This window comes from Triticum aestivum, chromosome 2B, assembly GCF_018294505.1.
Source record: "Triticum aestivum cultivar Chinese Spring chromosome 2B, IWGSC CS RefSeq v2.1, whole genome shotgun sequence".
NCBI lineage: Eukaryota > Viridiplantae > Streptophyta > Magnoliopsida > Poales > Poaceae > Triticum > Triticum aestivum.
In genome coordinates this window covers 771637123-771658602 of record NC_057798.1, presented here as the reverse complement: position 1 = coordinate 771658602, position 21480 = coordinate 771637123, and the positions used below count along the sequence as shown (strand labels likewise).

General features: G+C 44.5%; 3 protein-coding genes across 5 annotated transcripts; all 3 read left to right on the top strand.

Moving 5' to 3' along the window:
- The first annotated feature begins 308 nt into the window (after positions 1-308).
- On the top strand, positions 309-4919 carry LOC123047287 (probable inactive purple acid phosphatase 2). 2 transcript variants are annotated; one of them, XR_006422892.1, is made up of 4 exons: positions 309-1062; positions 1434-2702; positions 3576-3703; positions 4529-4919. XR_006422892.1 is itself a non-coding variant. In XM_044470785.1 (3 exons), exons 1-2 carry the CDS (start codon positions 376-378, stop codon positions 2673-2675), a joined length of 1929 nt encoding a protein of 642 aa, XP_044326720.1. In that variant the 5' UTR covers positions 309-375; the 3' UTR covers positions 2676-2702; positions 3576-3920. The 2 variants fall into 2 exon arrangements, 1 of the variants encoding a protein (XP_044326720.1); XM_044470785.1 differs by lacking the exon at positions 4529-4919 and having other exon boundaries at positions 3576-3920.
- Positions 4920-12670: 7751 nt separating this feature from the next.
- Positions 12671-14949, top strand: LOC123042632 (probable carboxylesterase Os04g0669600). 2 transcript variants are annotated; one of them, XM_044465054.1, is made up of 6 exons: positions 12671-13173; positions 13275-13327; positions 13999-14122; positions 14209-14330; positions 14427-14534; positions 14659-14949. In XM_044465054.1, exons 1-6 carry the CDS (start codon positions 12993-12995, stop codon positions 14695-14697), a joined length of 627 nt encoding a protein of 208 aa, XP_044320989.1. In that variant the 5' UTR covers positions 12671-12992; the 3' UTR covers positions 14698-14949. The 2 variants fall into 2 exon arrangements, with proteins under 2 accessions (XP_044320989.1, XP_044320988.1); XM_044465053.1 differs by having other exon boundaries at positions 12673-13173; positions 14622-14949.
- A 320-nt stretch (positions 14950-15269) lies between these two features.
- Positions 15270-18408, top strand: LOC123047286 (probable carboxylesterase Os04g0669500). The gene is made up of 6 exons (XM_044470784.1): positions 15270-15582; positions 15702-15754; positions 15858-15981; positions 16075-16196; positions 17602-17709; positions 17824-18408. The coding sequence occupies exons 1-6, from the start codon at positions 15300-15302 to the stop codon at positions 17923-17925; spliced, it is 792 nt and encodes a 263-aa protein (XP_044326719.1). The 5' UTR covers positions 15270-15299; the 3' UTR covers positions 17926-18408.
- The last annotated feature ends 3072 nt before the right edge of the window (positions 18409-21480 follow it).

The following is a 21480-nucleotide window of genomic DNA, read 5'->3' as shown; positions in this document are numbered from 1 at the left end:
GAGGATAAGGGTCGGTGAGGCCCGACTCGCTGCCGAGATGGCGGCGGCGGAGGCGGCTGATGCGGCAGCGTGGGCTGCCGCGAAGAAGGAAGACATCCGCGTCTGCATTCTAAAGAAGCGTCAGCGGAGGAACACGCGCGCCTTTGTCCGAGAGCAGAATCGGACGGTGTGTGCTATGGCTGGACTGCTCACGCAAAGAGGAGAAGGAGGACAGTGATGAGTCGCACAGCTCTGGCGATGAGCAGATCCGGCTCTGGAGAAAGAGGAGGAGGACAGTGTGCTATGTTGCGTGTATCCGACCCGTTGAGTCAACTGAACTCACATGAACCCGATCGTGTTCAAACTGATCTGCTCTTCCCGAGCAGAGCCATTACAATGTCGCCTTGGGCCTTGCTCTTTCTGCTGGCCGCCCACCTTGCGGCCGGCGAGCCCGCCTCCATCACGACGCTCACCGCCACTCCGGCGAAGCTGACAAAACCAGACCACGCAGTCACCCTCCAATGGTCCAACCTCCCCGACCCGAGCCCGCTCGACTACGTGGCCGTCTACTCCCCGCCGTCCTCCGGCGACCTCGACTACCTCGGCTTCCTCCTCCTCAACTCCTCCGCCTCCTGGGCCACGGGCGCCGGCAGCCTCACGCTCCCGCGCCTGCCCGACCTGCGCGCCCCCTACCAGTTCCGCCTCTTCCGGGGCCAGAACCCGCGCGTTGACCAGGATGCCGACCCGCTCCCCGACGCCAGCCGCCGCGCCGCCGTCTCGGGCAACGTGGCCTACGAGGGATCCGGCGCCCGGCCCGCCCAGCTGCACCTGGCGTTCACCGACGAAGTGGACGAGATGCGGGTGCTGTTCGTGTGCGGCGACGGCGGGGAGAGGTCGGTGAGGTACGGGCCCGCCGGCCGGCGCGAGGAGGAGTGGGAGGAGGTGCCGGCGGAGGCGAGCACGTACGAGCGGCGCCACATGTGCGGCTACCCGGCGAACCATAGCGTCGGGTGGCGCCACCCCGGGTTCGTCTTCGACGGCGTCATGAAGGGGCTGCAGCCTGGGTCAAGGTACTTCTACAAGGTAGCGACCTGGTGAACTGTGGCCACTAATAGTACTAATTTTGTGCTGACATAGTGGTCTGAATGTTTTATTTCCAGATAAACAAAGCCCATTGTCTGAAATCCTAGTTTGTGATGTGCCAAATTATGCTTAATTTCAGACGGGATCGTCTGAAAGTTGTCCAAATTTCGTTTTAGAACACTAGCTTCAGTTTGTTAGAACACTAGCTTCAGTTTGAGTCTAGTTTATGACGAAAGAATTATTTTTCATAGCTCATACGTAGTTTCAAGTTCCAACCATAATGAGCATCCAACATCGTCAGCATTTGGTATAAGTATTGCATCCTATACCACATTCACCTAATCTTTTGAACTTTGAACTGTTCTTCATAGGTTGGCAATGATCTAGGAGGTTGGAGTGAGACATACAGCTTCATCTCACGCGACACCGAGGCCAACGAGACCATCGCATTCCTCTTTGGTGATCTGGGCACTTACGTTCCTTACAACACCTACTTTCGAACACCTCAAGAAAGTTTGTCAACTGTGAAATGGATTCTCCGTGATCTCCAGGCCCTTAACGACAAACCTGCAGTCATTTCACATATCGGTGACATCAGCTACCCTAAGGGCTATTCGTGGTTATGGGATCATTTCTTCGAACAGATTGAGCCTATTGCTGCCAATACACCATACCATGTCTGCATTGGGAATCATGAGTACGACTGGCCTTCCCAACCTTGGAAACCCTCCTGGGCTGCAAACATATATGGTGGGAATGATGCTGGCGGCGAATGCGGAGTACCATACAGCACCAAGTTCAAAATGCCTGGAAATTCTTCTCTCCCTACCAGCACCATTGCTCCTGACACCCGGAATCTCTACTACTCCTTTGACGCAGGTGTTGTTCATTTTGTTTACATGTCTACTGAGACTGACTTCACTCATGGCAGTGATCAATACAACTATATAAAAGCCGACCTCGAGCGCCTCAACCGGAGTCGAACACCATTTGTCGTGTTCCAGGGCCACCGTCCGATGTACACCTCAAGCAACGAGTCCAAGGACACGGCTCACAGGGAGCAGATGATTCAGCATCTGGAGCCTCTCTTTGTGAAACACGGCGTGACACTCGCTCTGTGGGGGCATGTTCACTGGTATGAGAGGTTTTGCCCCATGAAGAACTATCAGTGCCTTAACACTTCGTCGAGCTTCGTGTACCCTGGTGCTCCTGCGCATGTTGTGATCGGGATGGCTGGGCAGGACTACCAAGCAAGCTGGGAACCGAGACCTGACCACCCTGAAGTCCCCATATTCCCTCAGCCGCAGAGGTCCATGTACCGTGGTGCTGAATTCGGGTACGCAAAACTTGTGGCCACAAGGGAGAAGTTGACACTGACATACATTGGTAACCATGATGGGCAAGTCCATGACATGGTTGAAATATTTTCGCCGCAAGTCGATACCGACAGCGCACCTGATAAGCTGGTCGGTGCGATGCCGAAGAAGATGAGATACCTGGGAATTGCCGGCAGCGTGATGCTTGCGATGCTGCTCGGATTCATGGCTGGCTTTGCTGTTAGAAGGAAGACGGACCCGGCACGATGGAGTCCTGTACAAGATGAGGAATCCTAATTACTTCACCCTTACTCGATTGTGTTGGTAATTACTCTTTTCTTTTACACTGTAACAGAGTACCTAGGCACCGACTAAAATATCTACGGTTTTGCTAATTTTCATACGACTGAAAACAATTCGTTTTCAGTTGGATATTGTGTCCGTTCGATCCTTAGGCAGCGATTCGAGCGTGCTCGCTTGGTTATTTGTTTTAGCGGGCTCGCTCATGTGTTTATGGGCTGCCCATTAACCCGTGTTGCTGCCTGTTTTCGCTTCGATTATGAAACTTCTCTGTTCGCTCTGTAGCTTGTCTTCTTTTTACCCCTTCGTCAGCGACAGTTCAAGCAAAGACATTGAGAGCATGGACAGGGGCGACTCTATGGCGATTTCCATTCTGAGCTCTTCCTCTCTTGTTGCTTGAGCGTTTGGTTGTTGTTGCCGGCCGCTGTGCCTAAAGGTGCTCTTCCAAGCGGTTCGTATTTGTTGTTCTCCCTCCTCTGCATTCATTTTCTAGATCTTGGTTCGTGGATTTTTGAGCTCTCGTCTGCCAATCCTAGCTAGGTTTCTGTTCATGTTTTTGCCTTGTTTTGTAGCTCTTCTAATTCTATTTCTCTGAACTTGTCTTATCGATGTGCTTCTTGTTACTCTGAAAATCTGCTTCTTGCCCGCCAATACATATTTTTGCAGTATGGTTCTCCTGTTTCTCTGAACTTGTCTTATCAATCTGCTTCTTGTTACTTTTTTCAGTAAGTTCAGTAATGTATCGTATGATTCTATGATTAATGCAGCAGAATTTACTTGGTTTAGCAGAGTGTATACTTGGGTGTACTAGTACTGTTACTTTTACTTTAAGAGATTGTTTTCTATTTTTATCACTTATTTCTGATTTTTTTCATTTTATCCTTTCTGTTTCTGTAGAAGTGCAAGAGATCTACCAATGTTCCTGTTTCAACAACCTTTACTCGCTATTTTGGGAAGTTTTTCTCCAATGTGGTGAAAAATGTAATCCCAATCAGGGCTACTATAATTTGCAAGGCCCCTTCAAGGTTTAACTTTTTTTACAGTGCATTTATGTGCCATTTACAGTGTAAAAAATATGTAATTTGCAAGGCCCCTTCACTCGATATTTGAAGACTATGGTTGCAAGAACTGTAGTTTTTTTTACAGTGCATTCCCAAGCAAGAAGATACAGTAGATCACATGACTGTAATTTTTTTGTTAGTGTTTTTACCTCAATATGTGTGCCACTCCCAGTTGAAACTATACTATTATTGCATTACAGTACATCTTCTGTATTATTTAAAGTGCAACACGAAATGTAGTTTTCATGCAAAGCTATAGTATTTTTTAACCATCTCTTCAAGTTGTTTGTTGCTGGATACTAAACTAACGTTATTTGTTTACAGTGCATCTTCTGTAGTACTCCCTCCGTCCTATAATATAAGAGTGTTTTTGGCACTAGTGTAGTGTCAAAAACGCTCTTATATTATGGGACGGAGGGAGTATTATTTACAGTGCAACAAGAACTGTAAAACTCATGCAAAGATATAGTAATTTTGAACCATAGTTTTAAAGTTGTTTGCTGCTCAATACTAAACTGCTGTTGTTTTTTTGTAGTGCATCTTCTTTGTTATTTACAGTGCAATAAGAGCTGTAATTCTCCTGCAAAGCTATAGTAATTTTGAACCATAGACTTTTAAGTTTGTTTGCTGCCCCCAGTGTTACAGTGAGCTTACTGGGATTTTAATGTGTATGTGTCACAGTAAATAGCTTGATGCATGTATCTATGTCGGATAACACTAATTTTCTAGTCCGCTCGTTATGTTGTTTTTCCCTTTTTACAGTTAGCTAAAAGGATTTGTATTATGCAGGTGTCACTGGAATAGCTTGATGCATGTTTGTGTGTTTTTCTGTCAAAAGGATTTCACATTCCAACAGAACAATACCCATGGCTCTTCTTTTTGCTTGTTCTGTCAGATTTCTTACTGTTGAACCTTAGCAATGCTAGAGAGGATTTTTTGACAGAACTATTACTCATGTGATCTACTGTACTTTTCAGCCCTTGTTCCCCTAGAGAACTTCTGAGTAGTAATGGGATCTAACAAACAGAGCTATCCTGTGACCATGGAGTGATGCTAGAGACACTTGTAAGGTTTATAGCTGTAGTTTTAGCCGATTGATCTGTTTGAACCCGGGTCCTGTTCCAACCCGGTAAGGTTTGTTTGTGTGGAGTCATTTAGCGTTGACATAAGTACTGAGCATGGACAAAAATATGGACATACAGATACATACAAGTGTCATTTTGTTATTGGTCGAAAATTTGAATGATGTCCAATTGATTTTCAGTCAGTTATCAAATAGACACTCCCAATAATTACAAAAAAAAACACTCCCATATCTGGTCTTCAGATTGATTGCCATCAGTCCATCTGTGACTTTGATTAAAACTTTTCTGGTTGTGTGTATCCTTCGAGAGGTCGTGGGTGTTCTCACGATTATTATATCAACTTGATGTGATGATCTTGAAATTGACAAAAGCTTTCTATATGAAATAACAAAATATTTAGTGAAGGTAATACCCAACGCATTCTAAAAAAAGGCAGCAACATTATGAGAACTATTTGGAGTTTGATCATGTGAACTACTAAACCTGGCATTATTGGCCCATGAAGTCTTGCAACTCATCTTTTGGCATTACGGAGTTTGTTCTTATGTGAAGAACCACGGAAATCCTGGACATATGGACAACTTTGTTACGGAAGCCATATGAAGGATACTGACAGCTACTGGAAGTTTAGTTAGGCCTTATCGTAGGGGACAGTGGACTCTTGAGAGAGTATTTAACGAAAAACAATCACAATTCAGGCAACCATCCATCAAAGCTACCACTTTACAATTTTTGCCTACAAATTTACCAAGTTGCCTCTAGTTTTTTGTTTAAAACTACCACTTCTGGTTAGGTACCGGGCATTTGAAACCGGATTATGATAGGCCAGCCCCACCTGTCAGGTGCCACGTCGGCAGGTGCGAGATGGCGCCCACCTGACAACCGTTAGCCGTTTGGCTCGGTCAGACAGAGTCGCTGGCTGGTCCAAACAGCCGGCCCTCTCCCGACGCACTCTCTCCCAACTCACTCTCTATCAGTTCCTGCTTCCCGTCGTCACCGCCATTCCTGCTCGTCATCGTTCATCAATGCCTTTGTAGAAAGACGGGGAGGCGATACTGGAGGAAAGCAAAGAAACGTGAATGCATTTAATTATGTTTGTTTCTCGATAGATCCCACACAAGAATCTTCATGTGTGGTATCATGTACGCCTTTCAAACAGACATACGCCACTTAGTGAAATTATCTTATGCTTTCACCACAGAAAATAGAACCCGTTCATAGCATTCAGAATGGTGAAGATAGTTACGACAAAGACTGGAACCATCTCATTTCACTAAGTTTATTTAAATTATGAATATGTCCTTGTAACACGGTTTTGTACAAGGCACTCATATTATAGGCACTTGAATCTTTTCCCAATGGTTCTTGCAAAAAGTCATGTGAATGAATGATTTGTTGATAATATGTGAATTAAAAACTGAGCACTCGTACTTTAGCAATTCTGATCGATCGCTAGACATACTTGACACATTTTTGCTTTACCGATGTAAAAATGATAAGGTTAGCCTATGAGATACTCCCTCCGTCCTGTAATATAAGCACGTTTTTGACACTACACTAGTGTCAAAAACGTTCTTATATTATGGGACAGAGGGAGTACTTTGTAACTGCACTAGTGGCAAATAAAAATCGATGTGAACATCCTCCATCTAAAATAGTTAGCGGCAAATCCCATGGATCCCCTCCCAAAACCCTTTGTCGACATTGTTGGACGATGGTTCAAGAGACTGAAGGCAGGATGAATATTAGGATATATTGTGTGGTAAAACACTAGCACACCCATGCATACTCAGCGTCCAGAATCGCATATGCACAACCCATGCCCTAGGGAGAGTGATTTTCCCCTTCCCCGCACCGTTACCAACATATAACCTCCGCGCCACCGATTGATTGGGAACTCCGCCTATTCAGATGACTCCCCCCCCTCCCCCCGCGCAATGAAAGAGTGTGAACTCATCTTTTGGTTCAAATTTTTAAGTCGAATCATCGGCACGCTGTGTTATATTGAGTTGGTGGAATTTAAATCTTACTAGCTAATTTCCCATGCGTTGGTTCGGAGGCATACATATTTTAGCAGTTCATCGTCAGTCTTTTTTGACATATACCTTACAGCCATCATATTCCAAATTTTGGTAATATTTAATTTGATTTGAGTATGGCTAGGGGAAGTTAGAGAAATGTTTTGATTTATTTGAGGTTTTGGTAAGATTTTATTTGATTTGGTATGGGCAGGGTAAGGCTAGATTTGATTGAATAGATGCAGGACACTATTTTAGGAATGTACGATTTGGTATAGGTTACTCCAAGTACTCTATTTACATTGGTTTTTATTTCGTACGGCATCAGACAAAAAAAACAGTAATTCAAAGTGGGGGTGGGCAGGAGGAGAAAAAACCAAGTTAGGAAGTGAGGTGAACCGGTGGGAGGAGACGCCTTTGGAAAGGGAATTAACTGGACTGGAGGTGACGGACCGAAATCTCCTTTGATAGTAGAGATTAGGGGGCCTAGGACTTCGTGTGTTTCATCATGCATTTCTCACTACACCACAACTAACACCAAACACTCATATCATTTTACATCATTTAAGTGTACCTTGTGTTCACAATTCTTTAGTGACAACAAAAATAATATACATGAAGTCAAGATGTTTCCGCATGAGCTATTTTCGAAAACAAATGAGCACCTTCTAGAATGACACCCCTCTGCTATATATACGCTTCCATAACTTGTTTGAAAACAAAACAACATGTATAGGTTTAGCGTGATAATCCTTGCAAATGATTCGTGCTATAGGGTTACATTTCTTCACATCCCCATCTAATATATCTCCTAGCTATGAGATATGGGAGGAAAACAAAAAAACTGGAAGGCATCTCATTATTTTTTCTTATCTGCAGTTGTGGCTAGCACTTTTAATTATGCTCTTTACTTATGATACCTTTTCAAGCGGCTTTGGTAGTGTCGTCTAGCGAGTTGATAATATGGTTTTGTGTAGGGAAATACCATGCTCCATGATAGAAACATGAAACATATCATAGCAATCAATATCTCGCGTGAGCTCTACGGGCAGGTAGAGTGTTTAGCGTCATCCTGATCGCCTGAGCAGGTTCATTTCTCTAAATTTAGAATTACAATATGTGATTTTGTATGTAACGAGACTTCCTTTTGAAAAGGCACTCAAATTACAGGGACTTACATCTTTCTCCGATAAGAGGTAGATGTCCCGCCAGTAACCTACTTGTAAAGTCGTACGAATGCAAACTTCATACTCGAGTATTTGTTTCCACAAAAGAAAAAGTCGAGTATTTCTTACCAGCTTCCGTGGTTCCAGAGACATACTGGGACACACTTTTGTGTTCTTTTCCTCGGTGATAAGCCACATTTTGTGTGACTGGTCGAATTATGTTAGGGGCGTACTACCTCCATCCTGATTTATTGGTCCACTTTTGTGTTAAATTTTGATCATAGATTTAATTAACAAAATGTTAATTCATGTCACAAAAAATTATATTTTGAATTTGTATTTGAACCTAGTTTACGATGATATTACTTGTATTAAGTATAATTTATATTTTGTTAGTTAAAATCATGGTCAAGATATGACACTAAATACAAAGGGACTAATGAGCCAGGATGGAGGTAGTACTTTTTTTTCTAATTTTTTAGAACTACTAGTTAGTATGCACGTGCAATGCACGTCTTCCTTAAAAAAAGTTTTCCACAAGTTTTTCAAATCTACTTATCACTACATGATCACACATTTTTTCTGTTTTTTGTCTCGCTCAAGATTGCTCCAAATTCAAAATTGTATTTTTCATTGTGAAATTTTACTGAATTTGAAAGATATTACAAGACAAAACCAATCGTATCCTCTTATATGAATAGCAACAGCCTAGAACAATTATGACCACACCATACCCTAACAAATATAATCAACAAAATAATCAGGAATGACATGTACTTCTCTTCTCAACTTGGAGTAACATGGAAAACTAATTGTATGATTACTTATCATCTCCTTAGTATTTTTACTAAAAAAATAAATAATACAAACTCTGTCTTTGATGGAACAAAATAATAAGCATCACATGCAAATACGGAGTCAAAGTGACAAGGTCTAAAGATTTAGACACAAAGTCTGCCTTGCGGACATGTTGTAATAAGGGTTTTCAATGGTCTATCATCGGCATAGAGTTGCAAATGAGCAAAGAGATCACACATCAATCAGCTATCTAACATTGAAGCAAAAGAGATTTGAGTTGCATTCGCCCGCAGTCTCGGACTTCGGACACTCACATGCATCCTAGCCTACCTCGGCCAATTTTAAGACCATGGGAATTTTGCAAATTTTCATAGTTTTCTCTATTTTCACACACGAATAAAGAAAACATGTTTTGTTCAAAATAATAATAAATATTGGACTAATACATCATCAATTTTTGCTTACAAGCAATTCAGCGTATTAAAATAATAAAACCAATACAATGGCCTAATATAAAAATATCCAGTGACTTGTACCCAAAATCCAAATGAACATACTCCCTCCGTCTGGAAATACTTGTCATCAAAATGAATAAAAGAGGATGTATCTAGATGTATTTTAGTTCTAGATGCATCCTTTTTGTTCATTTTGATGATAAGTATTTTCGGACGGAGGAAGTATTTATTACCATGAGTCAAACGACGCTCTTGACCAAATCCCGCACAAAGTGAGGGATGCTCTTGACCTTCACATTTAATATGTCAACATGTGTACCAATTGTTTCGAAGGTTGTAATAGTCATGCACATACATTTATATAACTATCATGGAAATCACATGCCTACAATACATATGAATATAGAATGTAGACTATTCACCATGACAACCGGCTAATGTCAGCTTTTTCCTGGTCCAAGCCATTGGTCCTCAAAGTGAAATCTTATGAATGTGTGTATATAACACATGAGGCTGTGGACATAACTTGATCAACCGGTCAAATATAACTTCCACCTCAATGTAAAGTGCATTGTTCCCCATCAGACAATAGCATTCATCTCGCCATACAACTGCACGTGAATATCCAAGTCATGTGCTTACCATGTACAATTCCAGTTTCTGCATATTGCACCGAAGGAACCATGCTTGACTGTTTAAAATTTTCAGGGCCCTCTAGGACGCGCATGTTGCGTATAAAGCTGTTGCCACTATTCTTATAGCAGCAATTAAAGAGTTGATGTTCTTCTCATAGGCCCAAGAGTATCTTCTCGATCAGAATACAATGGAAAAGCAGAGAAATAAGTAACAATTAAGCATCAGGAGGAATTTTTACATAGTTCTTTCATTTTGTAAAACATCAACACTGAGACTCTGTTCTAAAATTGTATATCGCAAAGACCAAAAGGTCAATCTCGTGCTTCCTTCTCTCAAACCACTGCATATGAAAGAAATGACTTGACAAAAACTCAACATTAGTGCTGACAACTCCCTGCGAGAAAGAATTAGATGATGTCATCGTGCACGCGCGAGACACCCATGAAGGAAACATAAATAGCTGAAGGAATCAGGAATTGGACACATATACCGTCATGCCCCGCCACGCATGTCGTCGAGGGTGCTGTCGCACACTGCCGAGACGACGTACGTCCAGCAAGTCGCGGTGAACGCCGTTGAGGGCGCCTCTGTCGTAGATGGCCTAAGTGCCATGGGCAATAAAAATCAGACAAATTAGAAACGACGAGCCATTTGGCACGAACAACAGAACATTTTTTCTTTCTTTCTCACGACACAAGTAATCGACCAAAAAGAAGTTTTGACAGCAAAATGAAGAAATACAATTGCCATCCAATTTGGGCCTCTTTGTAGTACTATGCCATTCAATCCAATCCCCAGCGTGATCAAGAACTCAAAACCAAACCCAGACAACGATGCTATCTTGGCTATTGGAATCAACACTGAATCCACACAAAGGTCTTGGTACATGGAAGCGAGAGGGGCACACGGACGGACTCAAGAACCTGGTACATGGACTTGGGGAAGTTGTTGAGTCGTAGATGGTGTTGTTGTTGCCGCGGATGACATGGGCGGCCAGGGTTTCGGTCTCCTAGGGGGCCGGCACCACCAGGATGGCGAGCGGCACCTCGGTGCCTGCAACGGCCGCTGGCTGCTACGACTTGAAGAGGCTCCGCGCCGGGATCGTCTCGTCGATGAAGAGCATGGGCGAGCATGTCGCCGCGAACGCCGTTGAGGGCGCCGACGTTGTTGTCGTAGGTGCCGCACACGCCATAGAGGGCGCCAAGTGTGTGGCAAAACCGCGCCTGACGCGCTGGAGGTCGGCAGCCGCGAGCGCCGGGAAGAAGTCCGAGACGTTGGGCCTGAAGGAGTGCGCCACGGCCTCCCGCGTGAAGCCGTGCAACTCACGGCAGAGAACATGACGCGCCACTGCAGGTCCATCATGGACGCGAACACCGCGTGGCCGACCTCCACGGGCGCGCCGGACGCCGCCAGGTCCGACACGCGGCGGAGCATGCCGAGGACGGTGTCCCATAGCAACGGCCTCAGTGCATCCCCGTCGATCCCCTAGGTGACTGCAGGTGCTCGGCGCCGATCGTCCGCAGCGCACGCCACTTGCGGGTTGTGGCGCGGCGTCAGGAGGAAAACGGAGTTGGCGGCGTGCCCCATGTCGTGCCATGCGTCCGGTGGGTTGCGGCAGGACTGGACGGCGTTGTGCCTCTGGAGGACCTCCCGGGCCGTGGCCACGGAGGAGGCGATGATCACGACCACCGTGCCCAGCCGGAGTGTCATCAGCCGGACGTACCATTCGGCGAGGCACGCTAGGGATTGGTGCCACAGCTTGCCTGCGACGTCGAGGAGGTTGCCGATGACTAGGGCTGGACCAAAAGCTCGTAGCTTCCGAGCTTAATGAGCGCTCGATAGTTCGGCTCGTTAAGCTCGTAGCTCTCTTTTTAATGAACAGAGCTAATCATTGATTTTAGCTCGTTAAGCTTAACGAGCTTAACAAGCGAGCTAACGAGTTTCACGAGTAGCTCATTAAGCTCGTTAGTAACAACACAACATATATTTTCATATTACGTGACAAACTTTTTGTAGCACCTCAGCCCATCTATTTAATCTAATCGACATATGAGGCAACATACTACTTCATTTCTTTTCTTAGTCATAATATTTTATCTTGAAAACAATACCTACACATTCATTATGTATATCGTAACACATTATAATCTGGTAATGAGCGCTCACGAGCTTAACGAGCTTCAAACGAGCCGAGCTGAGCACGGTTTTCTGCTCGTTAATCTTAACGAGCCTTAACGAGCACGAGCTTAACGAACTGAGCTGCTCGTTAGTCCAGCCCTACCGATGACCGGAACGACCTCTGCCCAGGTGGAAGGCGGCGTCGGGCCCTGAAGTTAATATGCGAGATATTTGGAGGGGAGGGCTGCATGCATAGCTCCCTTAACGTCTCAAGCTTTTAATGATTTGCTTGCATGCAGCGTCAACGGTTAATCTCCATCACGCGTGGGAAGGAAAAACTAAACCTCTTGAAATTTGCGCCATGAATTTCGGAGCAGATTGTGGGCTGCGGCATCTATAGGCCAACGAATACTCTTCTGCTGGTGGAGTATGGTCAGTCATTGGAAATTACTAAATCCACACCATCCTACTATTAGATAAATGATGGCTGTTAGATTAAAATTTATGGGTCTAATTATGCGGTGCTGATTGGTTCATGCAGTGTTGTGGGACTAATTGCGGGTGCACGTAAGAAAGTTTTTGTTTGATTGTTTAATAGTAGTGGAGATGTTTAATAGTAGTGGAGATGGAGATGAAGATGGAGATGGAGATTTGGGGGGAGTAACGCAATCCCCCGTAAAAAAAAAAGCAACGCAATCTACCCGCGGCTGCGCCTGCCGGCCGGCGCCCTTCGCCGTCGCTCCGTCCCGCCGGCGGGCGATGGTTCCAGAGCCAAAACGCAACGGCACGGGGTAGGGTGAGGGTATATTCGATCCAACCGCACGGCACGCCCACGCCCCGCACGCTGCCGCCATCACCGTCACGCCTCCCACGCCCGCACTAATTTCGCCCTGCCCGCACCCTTCATCGGCACAAACCGCCGCCCCTTTGCACTGCCAGCCGCGCCGCCGACCGATCGGTGACTCCGCGCTGTCCAGATGGCGGCGCCTCCCCCCGCTCCTGCTGCTGCGGCGGCGGCGGCGAGGGCCGGCGGGCTGGTGCTGTGGCTGCACGGCTCGGCCGAGACGGGCGAGCACAGCCGCGGCCAGATCGCGCCCTACTTCTCCGCCGGCCCCGCCGTCCGCCTCTCCTTCCCCACCGCCCCCATCGCCTGCGTTGGTACGCTCCCTGCCCCAACACTTGCTGTTCCTGATTCGACGGGGAAACAAAGCTGCGATTTTATTCAGTTGCTCGATCGATTTGCGGTGTTGCTGCTGCAGGTGACGTGGTGCTCAATGCGTGGTTCGGCATCCCGGAGGTCCCCATAACCGCTGTAATTCTCTCCTCACTTCAGCCCCAGAAATAGCCGCTTACTGTTTGAGTGATTCAGAAACAACCGCTGTAATTTCCTGCTCAGCTCACTGCTTACTGTCGAGTGATTCAGTAGCCATTTGCCTATTTCCATTCTCTCTTCAGTGTATTATATTTGTTGCTAAAAAAATTGGTAGTCTTATTTGTCGATGCTGCAGAGTATGCACGCGTCAGAAATCAAGCTTGCTTCACACTTTGTTTCTGACACTGCTCCCCCTCCAGTAAATAATCAGTAGATTGGAACTGCCAGAGCGATTTGCTGTCAATTTACAAAGTAAATATCGTTGAAGAATATAATGAATAAGACTGTTAGGTTTAGTGTCTTTTGCACTGTCACTTCAGAACAACATAAAATCAGATTCTCATAAGTTTGAAGATTTAAAACATAAAGTTCTTTAGCACTTCGCAACATAGCAGACCGCTTGCGCCAAATTAACCGTTTTGAAGAATGCTTATGACCATTCAAAGAGATCAGTGTACAAGTTACAAAAGCAGAGTATTAGAACTCAAAATATGACCAAGACAGATAATAAACTAACCTCAAGTCTCTAAACATTTACAGGCCAATACCTGTTTTGCTGTTATAGCATTATTATTATGTACTTTGCTCATTGTGCCCACTTTGTTTCATAGACCACTGTTAGAGATGAGCAAGGAGTCCTAGAAGCTGTTGAGCACGTGCACGAAATGTTGGACAAAGAAGTGGCTGCCGGGACGAGTCCTACAAACATTTTCGTTTGTGGATTAAGCCAAGGAGGTACGGCGGTGAAATATGCATCTAATCTTCTCTGTCTTCAAGACATTACTTACGACGGAATTTTGATTTCCAATCTGTCTCCACAGGTGCTCTAGCCATAGCAAGTGTTCTGCTCTACCCCAAGACTTTAGGTGGGTGTGCTGTTTTCAGTGGTTCAGTTCCTCTCAGCAAATCATTTGCTGACAGGGTGACACCTGAAGCCAGGAAGGTAACAACAGACCAGCAAATCATGGTTAAACTAAATATATTTCGTAGCTGAATCCTCTCGCAAATGTCTTGTCTCTGAATTCTTGCAAACCTGCAGACTCCGGTTTTATGGTTCCATGGGATGGCAGATGGGGTGGTACTATTCGAAGCCGGGCACGCTGGATGCGCATTTCTCCAAGAGCTTGGCATGGCCTGCGAATTCAAGGTGGTACAAAAGCATACCTGAAGTCACAACCGTTGAATTGGAGCTTCGGTTTTAGCTTCTCTGACTATTTTTCTTCAATATTATCAGACTTATCTGACTCTTGGACATTCGTTGGTGGATGAAGAGCTCCAGTATTTTCGACGATGGATATTCGATCGTCTAGGGATCTCTCAAGGAACTGAAGCTGCAAGACCATCGTCATCGTCGTCGTCGAACCACGAAGATCTACACTAGCTAGGGTGCTTCACAAACTTACTGGCACCATTTCTAGGTGGCACATTGCTACCACATACGTGACCTGAATCTCAGTTTTATCTTGCCACACGAATGCTTTGGAACATGATCCAGTGAAAGTTGTTTTTTATGATATCCAACGAAAGGATTATGATACTGTTACAGTTGACTTGCTCTTTTTCGTGTGCCGTCTCAATTCGTGTGCTTGATTGATGACTTGCTCTGTTATTCGTTGATGCTCCGATTAACTGTCATGTGAATCCGACATGGCCAGTGGCTCGTCGATGATGTTCATTTCGTCTTATCTTTCTGATCGTACCAAGATATTTAACCCTAATTCTACAGTTAAAATTGTAGTGCTATCTGAATGTAATATAGTTGGTAGAAAAAAATCGGGTAAATTTTTAGTTCTGATTTTTTTTTTTGAGAATTTTTTGCTTCTGAAGTTCTGATTGGCAGTGATTCTTCTACCACTCAGCACAAGCGCACAGGCTGACGAGCTACTACGGCCCGGCCCGGCCCATATGAGCCATGAGTAGACGCGTCCGCTTCCTCTTCTCCCTCGCCGCAGCCATCGCCGCGGCCTCCCTCCTCGCCGCCTCGCTCCGCCGCCGCGCGCAGCCGCCCCGCCTCCCCGACCAGCTCGTCCCCGGCCCCATGGCGGCCCGCAACCGGAGCTTCGTGCTGTGGCTGCACGGCCTGGGCGACTCCGGCCCCGCCAACGAGCCCATCCGCACCTTCTTCGCCGCGCCGGAGTTCCGCCACACCAAGTGGGCCTTCCCCTCCGCCCCCAACTCCCCCGTCTCCTGCAACAGTGCGCCTCCCCTCCGTCCACCCCTTCCTCCTCTCTCCCACCTTCACAGCCTCGTCGAATCTCGAGGGGATTGGTTCGTCGCTTCATCTAATTTTGAGGAATAATTGCTGTTTTTGCAGATGGCGCCGTGATGCCGTCATGGTTCGATATCCACGAGCTTCCCTTGAGCCCTGTGAGTTCACTCATGCACCCACTCCCTCCCGCTTGTATCCGCGGATGAGAGACAAGTAACTGTAACATTAGAAACTGATCTTGATGAAATCTGTGAATATTAGGGTTCGCCGCAAGATGAGAGCGGTGTTCTTAAGGCCGTGGAGAATGTGCACGCCATGATCGACAGGGAGGTGGCCGGCGGCATCCATCCCGACAACATATTTGTGTGTGGGTTCAGTCAGGGAGGTAGGATTGATGCATGGGTGTTGGATATATTCTGAAGAGGGCAAATTCTCGTGCCGTAAACTGATGTGTATTGGATTTTGTGTCGAACTGCAGGTGCTCTGACATTAGCAAGTGTTTTGCTTTATCCGAAGACGCTAGGTGGCGGTGCCGTGTTCAGTGGCTGGGTCCCTTTCGGTTCGTCGGTCATTGAGAGGATTTCACCCGAAGCAAGGAAGGTATGTGCCACAGTCACCCCTTGATGCCTTCTCCTTAGTTCAGCAATTAGCACACAATAACAAGATGCGAGGAAGCTTGAATTGATTGGTTGGTATAAAATTGAACGCTAGTCAACAAGAGATGTGGTTGGTGATGTTTATGTCCTGCCTTGTCATTGCCTTTTGAATAGAAACAATTCTTATCTCTTGATTCCTTCTCCTTAGTTTAGCACACAATCACAAGATGTGAGGAAGCTTAAATTTATTGGTTGGTGTAAAATTGAACGCTAGTCAACAAGAGATGAGGTTGGTGATGCTTATGTACAGCCTTGTCATTGCCTTTTGAATAGAAATATAGCCTTCTCCTTAGTTTTAGCACACAGTCACAAGATGTGAGAAAGCCAAAATTTATTGGTTGGTATAAACTTGAACGCTAGTCAACAAGAGATGTGGTTGGTGATGTTTATGTACAACCTTGTCATTGCCTTTTGAATAGAAATATTTCTTATCATGTGCCCGAGCACTGCTGGAACTCTGCCTACACTAGTATGGCCATACCCAGGATCCATCATCTAAAGGTTTCTTCAATTTTAATTGGATTGTGTCTACACCTGGAACAAAACGATGTAGTTTTTGCATTAATTCCTGATCAACATGAGCATACTCAACAACTGACTTATGGAAGTATAGTTTTGGCACCTAATATATTAGATTGAACTAGTCTGTGAAAACAGCTGAAAGACCAAAATGTACCGACCTCAATGTTCCCAAATGAAATTCACTATATTTGAACTTCAGTTATTTCATAGTGGGTACCTAAAACTTAATATCCAGTGGTACCTCTTGGATTAGAAATATGGCAATATTCCTACTGTGAATCTGTGATCCAAGCATACATATAAAATTATTACATTTAGGAGGAAGAAGCGACTTTGCCCACCTTAGGACTGTACAATGATAATTACACCATATCAACTTTTGTATTTTAACCAGTCAACAACCCTCTTGTCCACAAGAAAGATAAATGGCATTGAACTTTGAAGGATGCCATCAGCATTTTTATTTACTCGTGTGATGTTCCTTTCGTATGTAAAACCTTCATGAACCTGTGAGTGATATGATCTCTGACACTGTCTTAACCTATTACATTCAGCAATGCTAATAGTCTTGGCAGTAAAATCATATAGCGTCGACTCTTCTATACGAGAATGTATAGATGAAAAACAAGCAGATTGCAGGCATTTGTTAAACATGCTTGATGCAATTAGCCTGATTGATCGAGGGAAGCACTTGCCGAGAAAATTAGTAAACTTTGAAGAATGCTAGATGAACCCTTCAATATATGAATAGGAGTTCGAGAGTAAATTTGTACTCTTTATAAGAGCATTAATTTTGTTTGGCTGAATTTTTTCCCGGAACTTTTCAGACACCTATTCTGTGGTCGCATGGAATCGCTGATCAAGTGGTATTATTTGAAGCCGGTCAGGCCGGCCCACCATTTTTGCAAAGTGCAGGCATCAGTTGTGAATTTAAGGTAATCTTCTGCATCCTCTTTTTCCCCTTCTCCAGGCAAGCTTCGGTTCTATGTTTCTTCATACAACTTTCCGGTTCCTATCTGAGCTCTCAACTGCCCATGCACATTTATCAGGCATACCCAGATCTAGGCCACTCGATCGCGAAGGAAGAGCTATCCTCTCTTGAGGCGTGGATCAAGGGCCGTCTCAAAGCCTCGCAAGATAAGCAAAGTTAACGTTCTTCAGTTTGGGCCGCCACCACGTCCCCCACTATAGCAAAACTGGCTAATGCAGCCGTACTGAACCTGTATTCCCTAGTACTATATTGATGAACTCGGACGATCCAAGCTATTCTTGAGACTTTGTCATGCTCATGAATGTCTCCGCGGATGCATCACTGATGTTCCAGGAAATTATGTACTGCGGTATGTTGTTTCTTTCTCCTGTAGGTTTGACCTGGTACTACCTGGATACCGTTGTAAAGGTATCCTCTCTGCTTAGAATCTGCCTATCGACACTGTCCATTGTGGCTTTCAGTTTCCACACTTTTCAGCGTATCATTACATCGGTTGCATATCATATGGTGTATGCACTGCATGTAGTAGAACTTGTCCTTTCTTGTTAGTAAGATACCACTGGGATTCTGCGCCCGACATTGGATGTACCAAAATCCGTGTCCTTTCTGGTCATTTGTGTAAATGGAGCTCGTGTTTTTGCTACGAAGACAAGAATTCCATGTCCTCTTCCCTGTGGATGCATTTCTTCCGGACAAAATCGTTTATCCCTGCGGATGCGTTTCTTCTGGGCAAAATCGTTCGATGGCGTTGATGATTATGGTTCTGGTTCGCATCATTTTCCCTGTCTATGGCCGAGTCAAAGGCCTTTGCCATTTTGTGTTCCTTTGGAGAGCTACAGGTAGTTTGATTGATTTGCCACGCTTACCAGAGACCAGCGAGGCAGAGGGTGACTTGTGATGATCACCGAGGCATGCCTGACCTGACTTTTGTTGCGGCTATGAGCTAGTAGTAGATATGAATGAATATGCGTGCAGTGGAGACTCTTGTGTACTCGTGTTCAACTTTGGAGTAATGGTGGAACACAAACAGTCCAGATCTCACCAGTAACATTGACCAGGACGAGGAAATGATCCACCCACAGTATGATATAAGTATGTGTGCCAAGAGGGAGGGAGGGAGGCCAGCCACCACTCTCACCATATATATATCTCTCTCCCTCCCTCCCTTCCGGCGCCAACAAACAACGCGAGAAAGATGGCCATGGCGGCCAAAACCCGGCTTGTGTTGTGCATGCTCGTGGCCTTCTCCCTCCTCCTCCTCGCCATGGAGGTTGCTGCCGCTAGGAAACTACTAGATGAAGCAGGTACCGGATCGATCTCTCGCTCGCTCCCTCTGTATGTATGTGTATCTGCACTTGTAAACATGATCAATGCTTTGCTTCTTTGCTTGCTTCAGATGATAATTACAAGGGCACGTATCCTCCAATGGGTTATCCAACTGGACCGCCACCATAGTCCATAGGTCTCGGGGAATATCTATAGTACAACCTATTTATACATGTATGCATATTCTTAATTTTATGATAAATAAACGATGTGTATCTATATATGTATAAGTATGCAGGGTTTCAGCGAAAGTGTTTCTGTGGATTAATACATGTTTCTTTCACACAATGACGGTTAAACTAGTACCAGCATGCATGCGTGCATGTCCATCTTTTTCTTCATACTCCCTCCGTTTCTAAATATAAGTCTTTGTAGAGATTTCATTAGGTGGACTACATATGAAGCAAAATGAATGGATCTACACTTAAAATGCATCTATATACATCCGTACATGGTTCATAGTGAGATCTCTACAAAGACTTATATTTAGGAATGGAGGGAGTACAACTGAATCTGCTGGATCAAATGATTGGTCCTTGCGCGCCGTGCAATGCAAGTTCCTTTTCCCCCCTTTTTTGACAGCTTACCATCAGAACAAGTTTGTATCGAACCAATAGAGCAGCGTTGCCTCTTGTGACAACTTCTTTCCATCGGTTGGAAACTGAGGCCTCCTTTGATCATAAGACAGGAATATCATATGAACAGAAAAACAATAAACCCCCACAAATAAACTATATGAAATGAGATGACATGTATCTCAATTTCTATAGAAAAAGAGATGTCCCATGATTCATATGATAGGAACTATTTCACTAAGTCTAGCCTTTTTTTTCTTTGAAATGTGAAGGATTGGTTCCTATCCTATATAGGAATAGGAATCCATTCCTAAAATTCAAAGGGCTCAAAAAAAAACTTTTCCTACAAAATTCCTGTCCTTTAGAATTCCTACAAAATCCCTTTAAACCAAATGAAGCCTAAAAAAATGGATAGTCACAAGGAGATCAACAAATCTACTCCTACTTTCTCCTACACATAATCATAAAAAAAAAGCATGAAAACCACTCGAAACAAAGAACCAAACAACGCCAAGTTGCTTAATAAAACAAATATCTGCACATTAACATTGTGGTGATTGGCCCACACGTCACTCGTGGGTTACTCATACCTCTAGGTTGCCGCCTCTATTGCTCCCTCCTCCGTGCCACCTCCACTTGTCGTCGTGGTGTAAAGCCCAAGTGGAAGCCGGCCGGGAAGGGGGAGGGGAAGCTCTAATGGGAAAGACGGTAGGTGGCATGAAAGGTCTAACAACATAGCTTCTAGGCGAGCGCGGGTGTAAGCAGGGGTCCAACTCCTAAAGATAAATGTTACTTGAAATGCTCTCGATGTTTTTTTACATGGATATGAATTGTCAGAAACCATAATTGTCTTTATGCACAAGCAGATACATTTCTTATGCAGCCAGAAGAAAGCAAAATCATTAATACTATCAAGAATAGATGCAAATGATGATGTTGGTGGTAATGTTGTCTTGCACGCGAAGGGCGTTGACCCGATGGATCACATACCAAGTGTTGTTTGTGCCAGGTCATGATTTGATACCTTAGTTGTGGGTCACATTGCAAAAGATGTACCTGAGTTCAAGCTTCTTCAAACATCAGATTTAACAGATATTTTTACTAAGTATTTTCCTCTAAAGGATGCCACAAAGTTTGTATGTGCTATGCAATGAAGAATTTTGTGGTTCCAAACATGAAGACGGCTACTGATAAGGAGAGAAAACTATCACACTCATTGATGGATGACACGGAGAAGATTATTCTTGGTTCTTAGAAGGCCAAGGTGAAGTTCAAGGCCGGAAAATATTAACATCGAACCGGCATAGCTCGACCACACTTGTAATAACACAAACATCACGTGTGCTACACATAATGGTATGGCAACCAACAAGGCTGCCGATGACCAACGTCAATCCTGCTACGTGCAAATTTCGCCTCAAAGAACAAAGGGAAAAAATGTGCCCATCAAACAGCAACCAACTTGAAGAAATGGCACAAGTTCCTTTGACATTCACACCATAAAAAATGGGGCATGCAAAACATTTTTTCAAAAAAAATATGGCAGAAGCTCTTGTATACATAGAAGAAACCAAACTTCTAGACAAGCATATCGAATGAACAAATTGTATGTATGAAAATCAAATTGATGACATGTTTTGCTTGTCGGTGATTAATGGTATTTCAATGCCAATTATGAAACATGCGCACATTGGAAACTTTTTAGTGAACCACACATTTAGGAATTGTTCAATTTATACTCTGGAAGATTCTACGAATATAGTTACCTAATAATACAGTAGAACCACTATTGAGATAATAGTTAGACGATACAC

Excerpts from the sequence above, each read along its gene's own strand:
- LOC123047287 (XM_044470785.1), top strand. The coding sequence starts at position 376 with ATGTCGCCTTGGGCCTTGCTCTTTCTGCTGGCCGCCCACCTTGCGGCC. Across the intron at positions 1,063-1,433 it reads GGTCAAGGTACTTCTACAAG|GTTGGCAATGATCTAGGAGG; the intron begins GTAGCGACCTGG and ends TGTTCTTCATAG.
- LOC123042632 (XM_044465053.1), top strand. The coding sequence starts at position 12,993 with ATGGCGGCGCCTCCCCCCGCTCCTGCTGCTGCGGCGGCGGCGGCGAGG. Across the intron at positions 13,174-13,274 it reads CGCCCCCATCGCCTGCGTTG|GTGACGTGGTGCTCAATGCG; the intron begins GTACGCTCCCTG and ends TTGCTGCTGCAG. Across the intron at positions 13,328-13,998 it reads CGGAGGTCCCCATAACCGCT|ACCACTGTTAGAGATGAGCA; the intron begins GTAATTCTCTCC and ends TTTGTTTCATAG.
- LOC123047286 (XM_044470784.1), top strand. The coding sequence starts at position 15,300 with ATGAGTAGACGCGTCCGCTTCCTCTTCTCCCTCGCCGCAGCCATCGCC. Across the intron at positions 15,583-15,701 it reads CTCCCCCGTCTCCTGCAACA|ATGGCGCCGTGATGCCGTCA; the intron begins GTGCGCCTCCCC and ends CTGTTTTTGCAG. Across the intron at positions 15,755-15,857 it reads ACGAGCTTCCCTTGAGCCCT|GGTTCGCCGCAAGATGAGAG; the intron begins GTGAGTTCACTC and ends TGTGAATATTAG.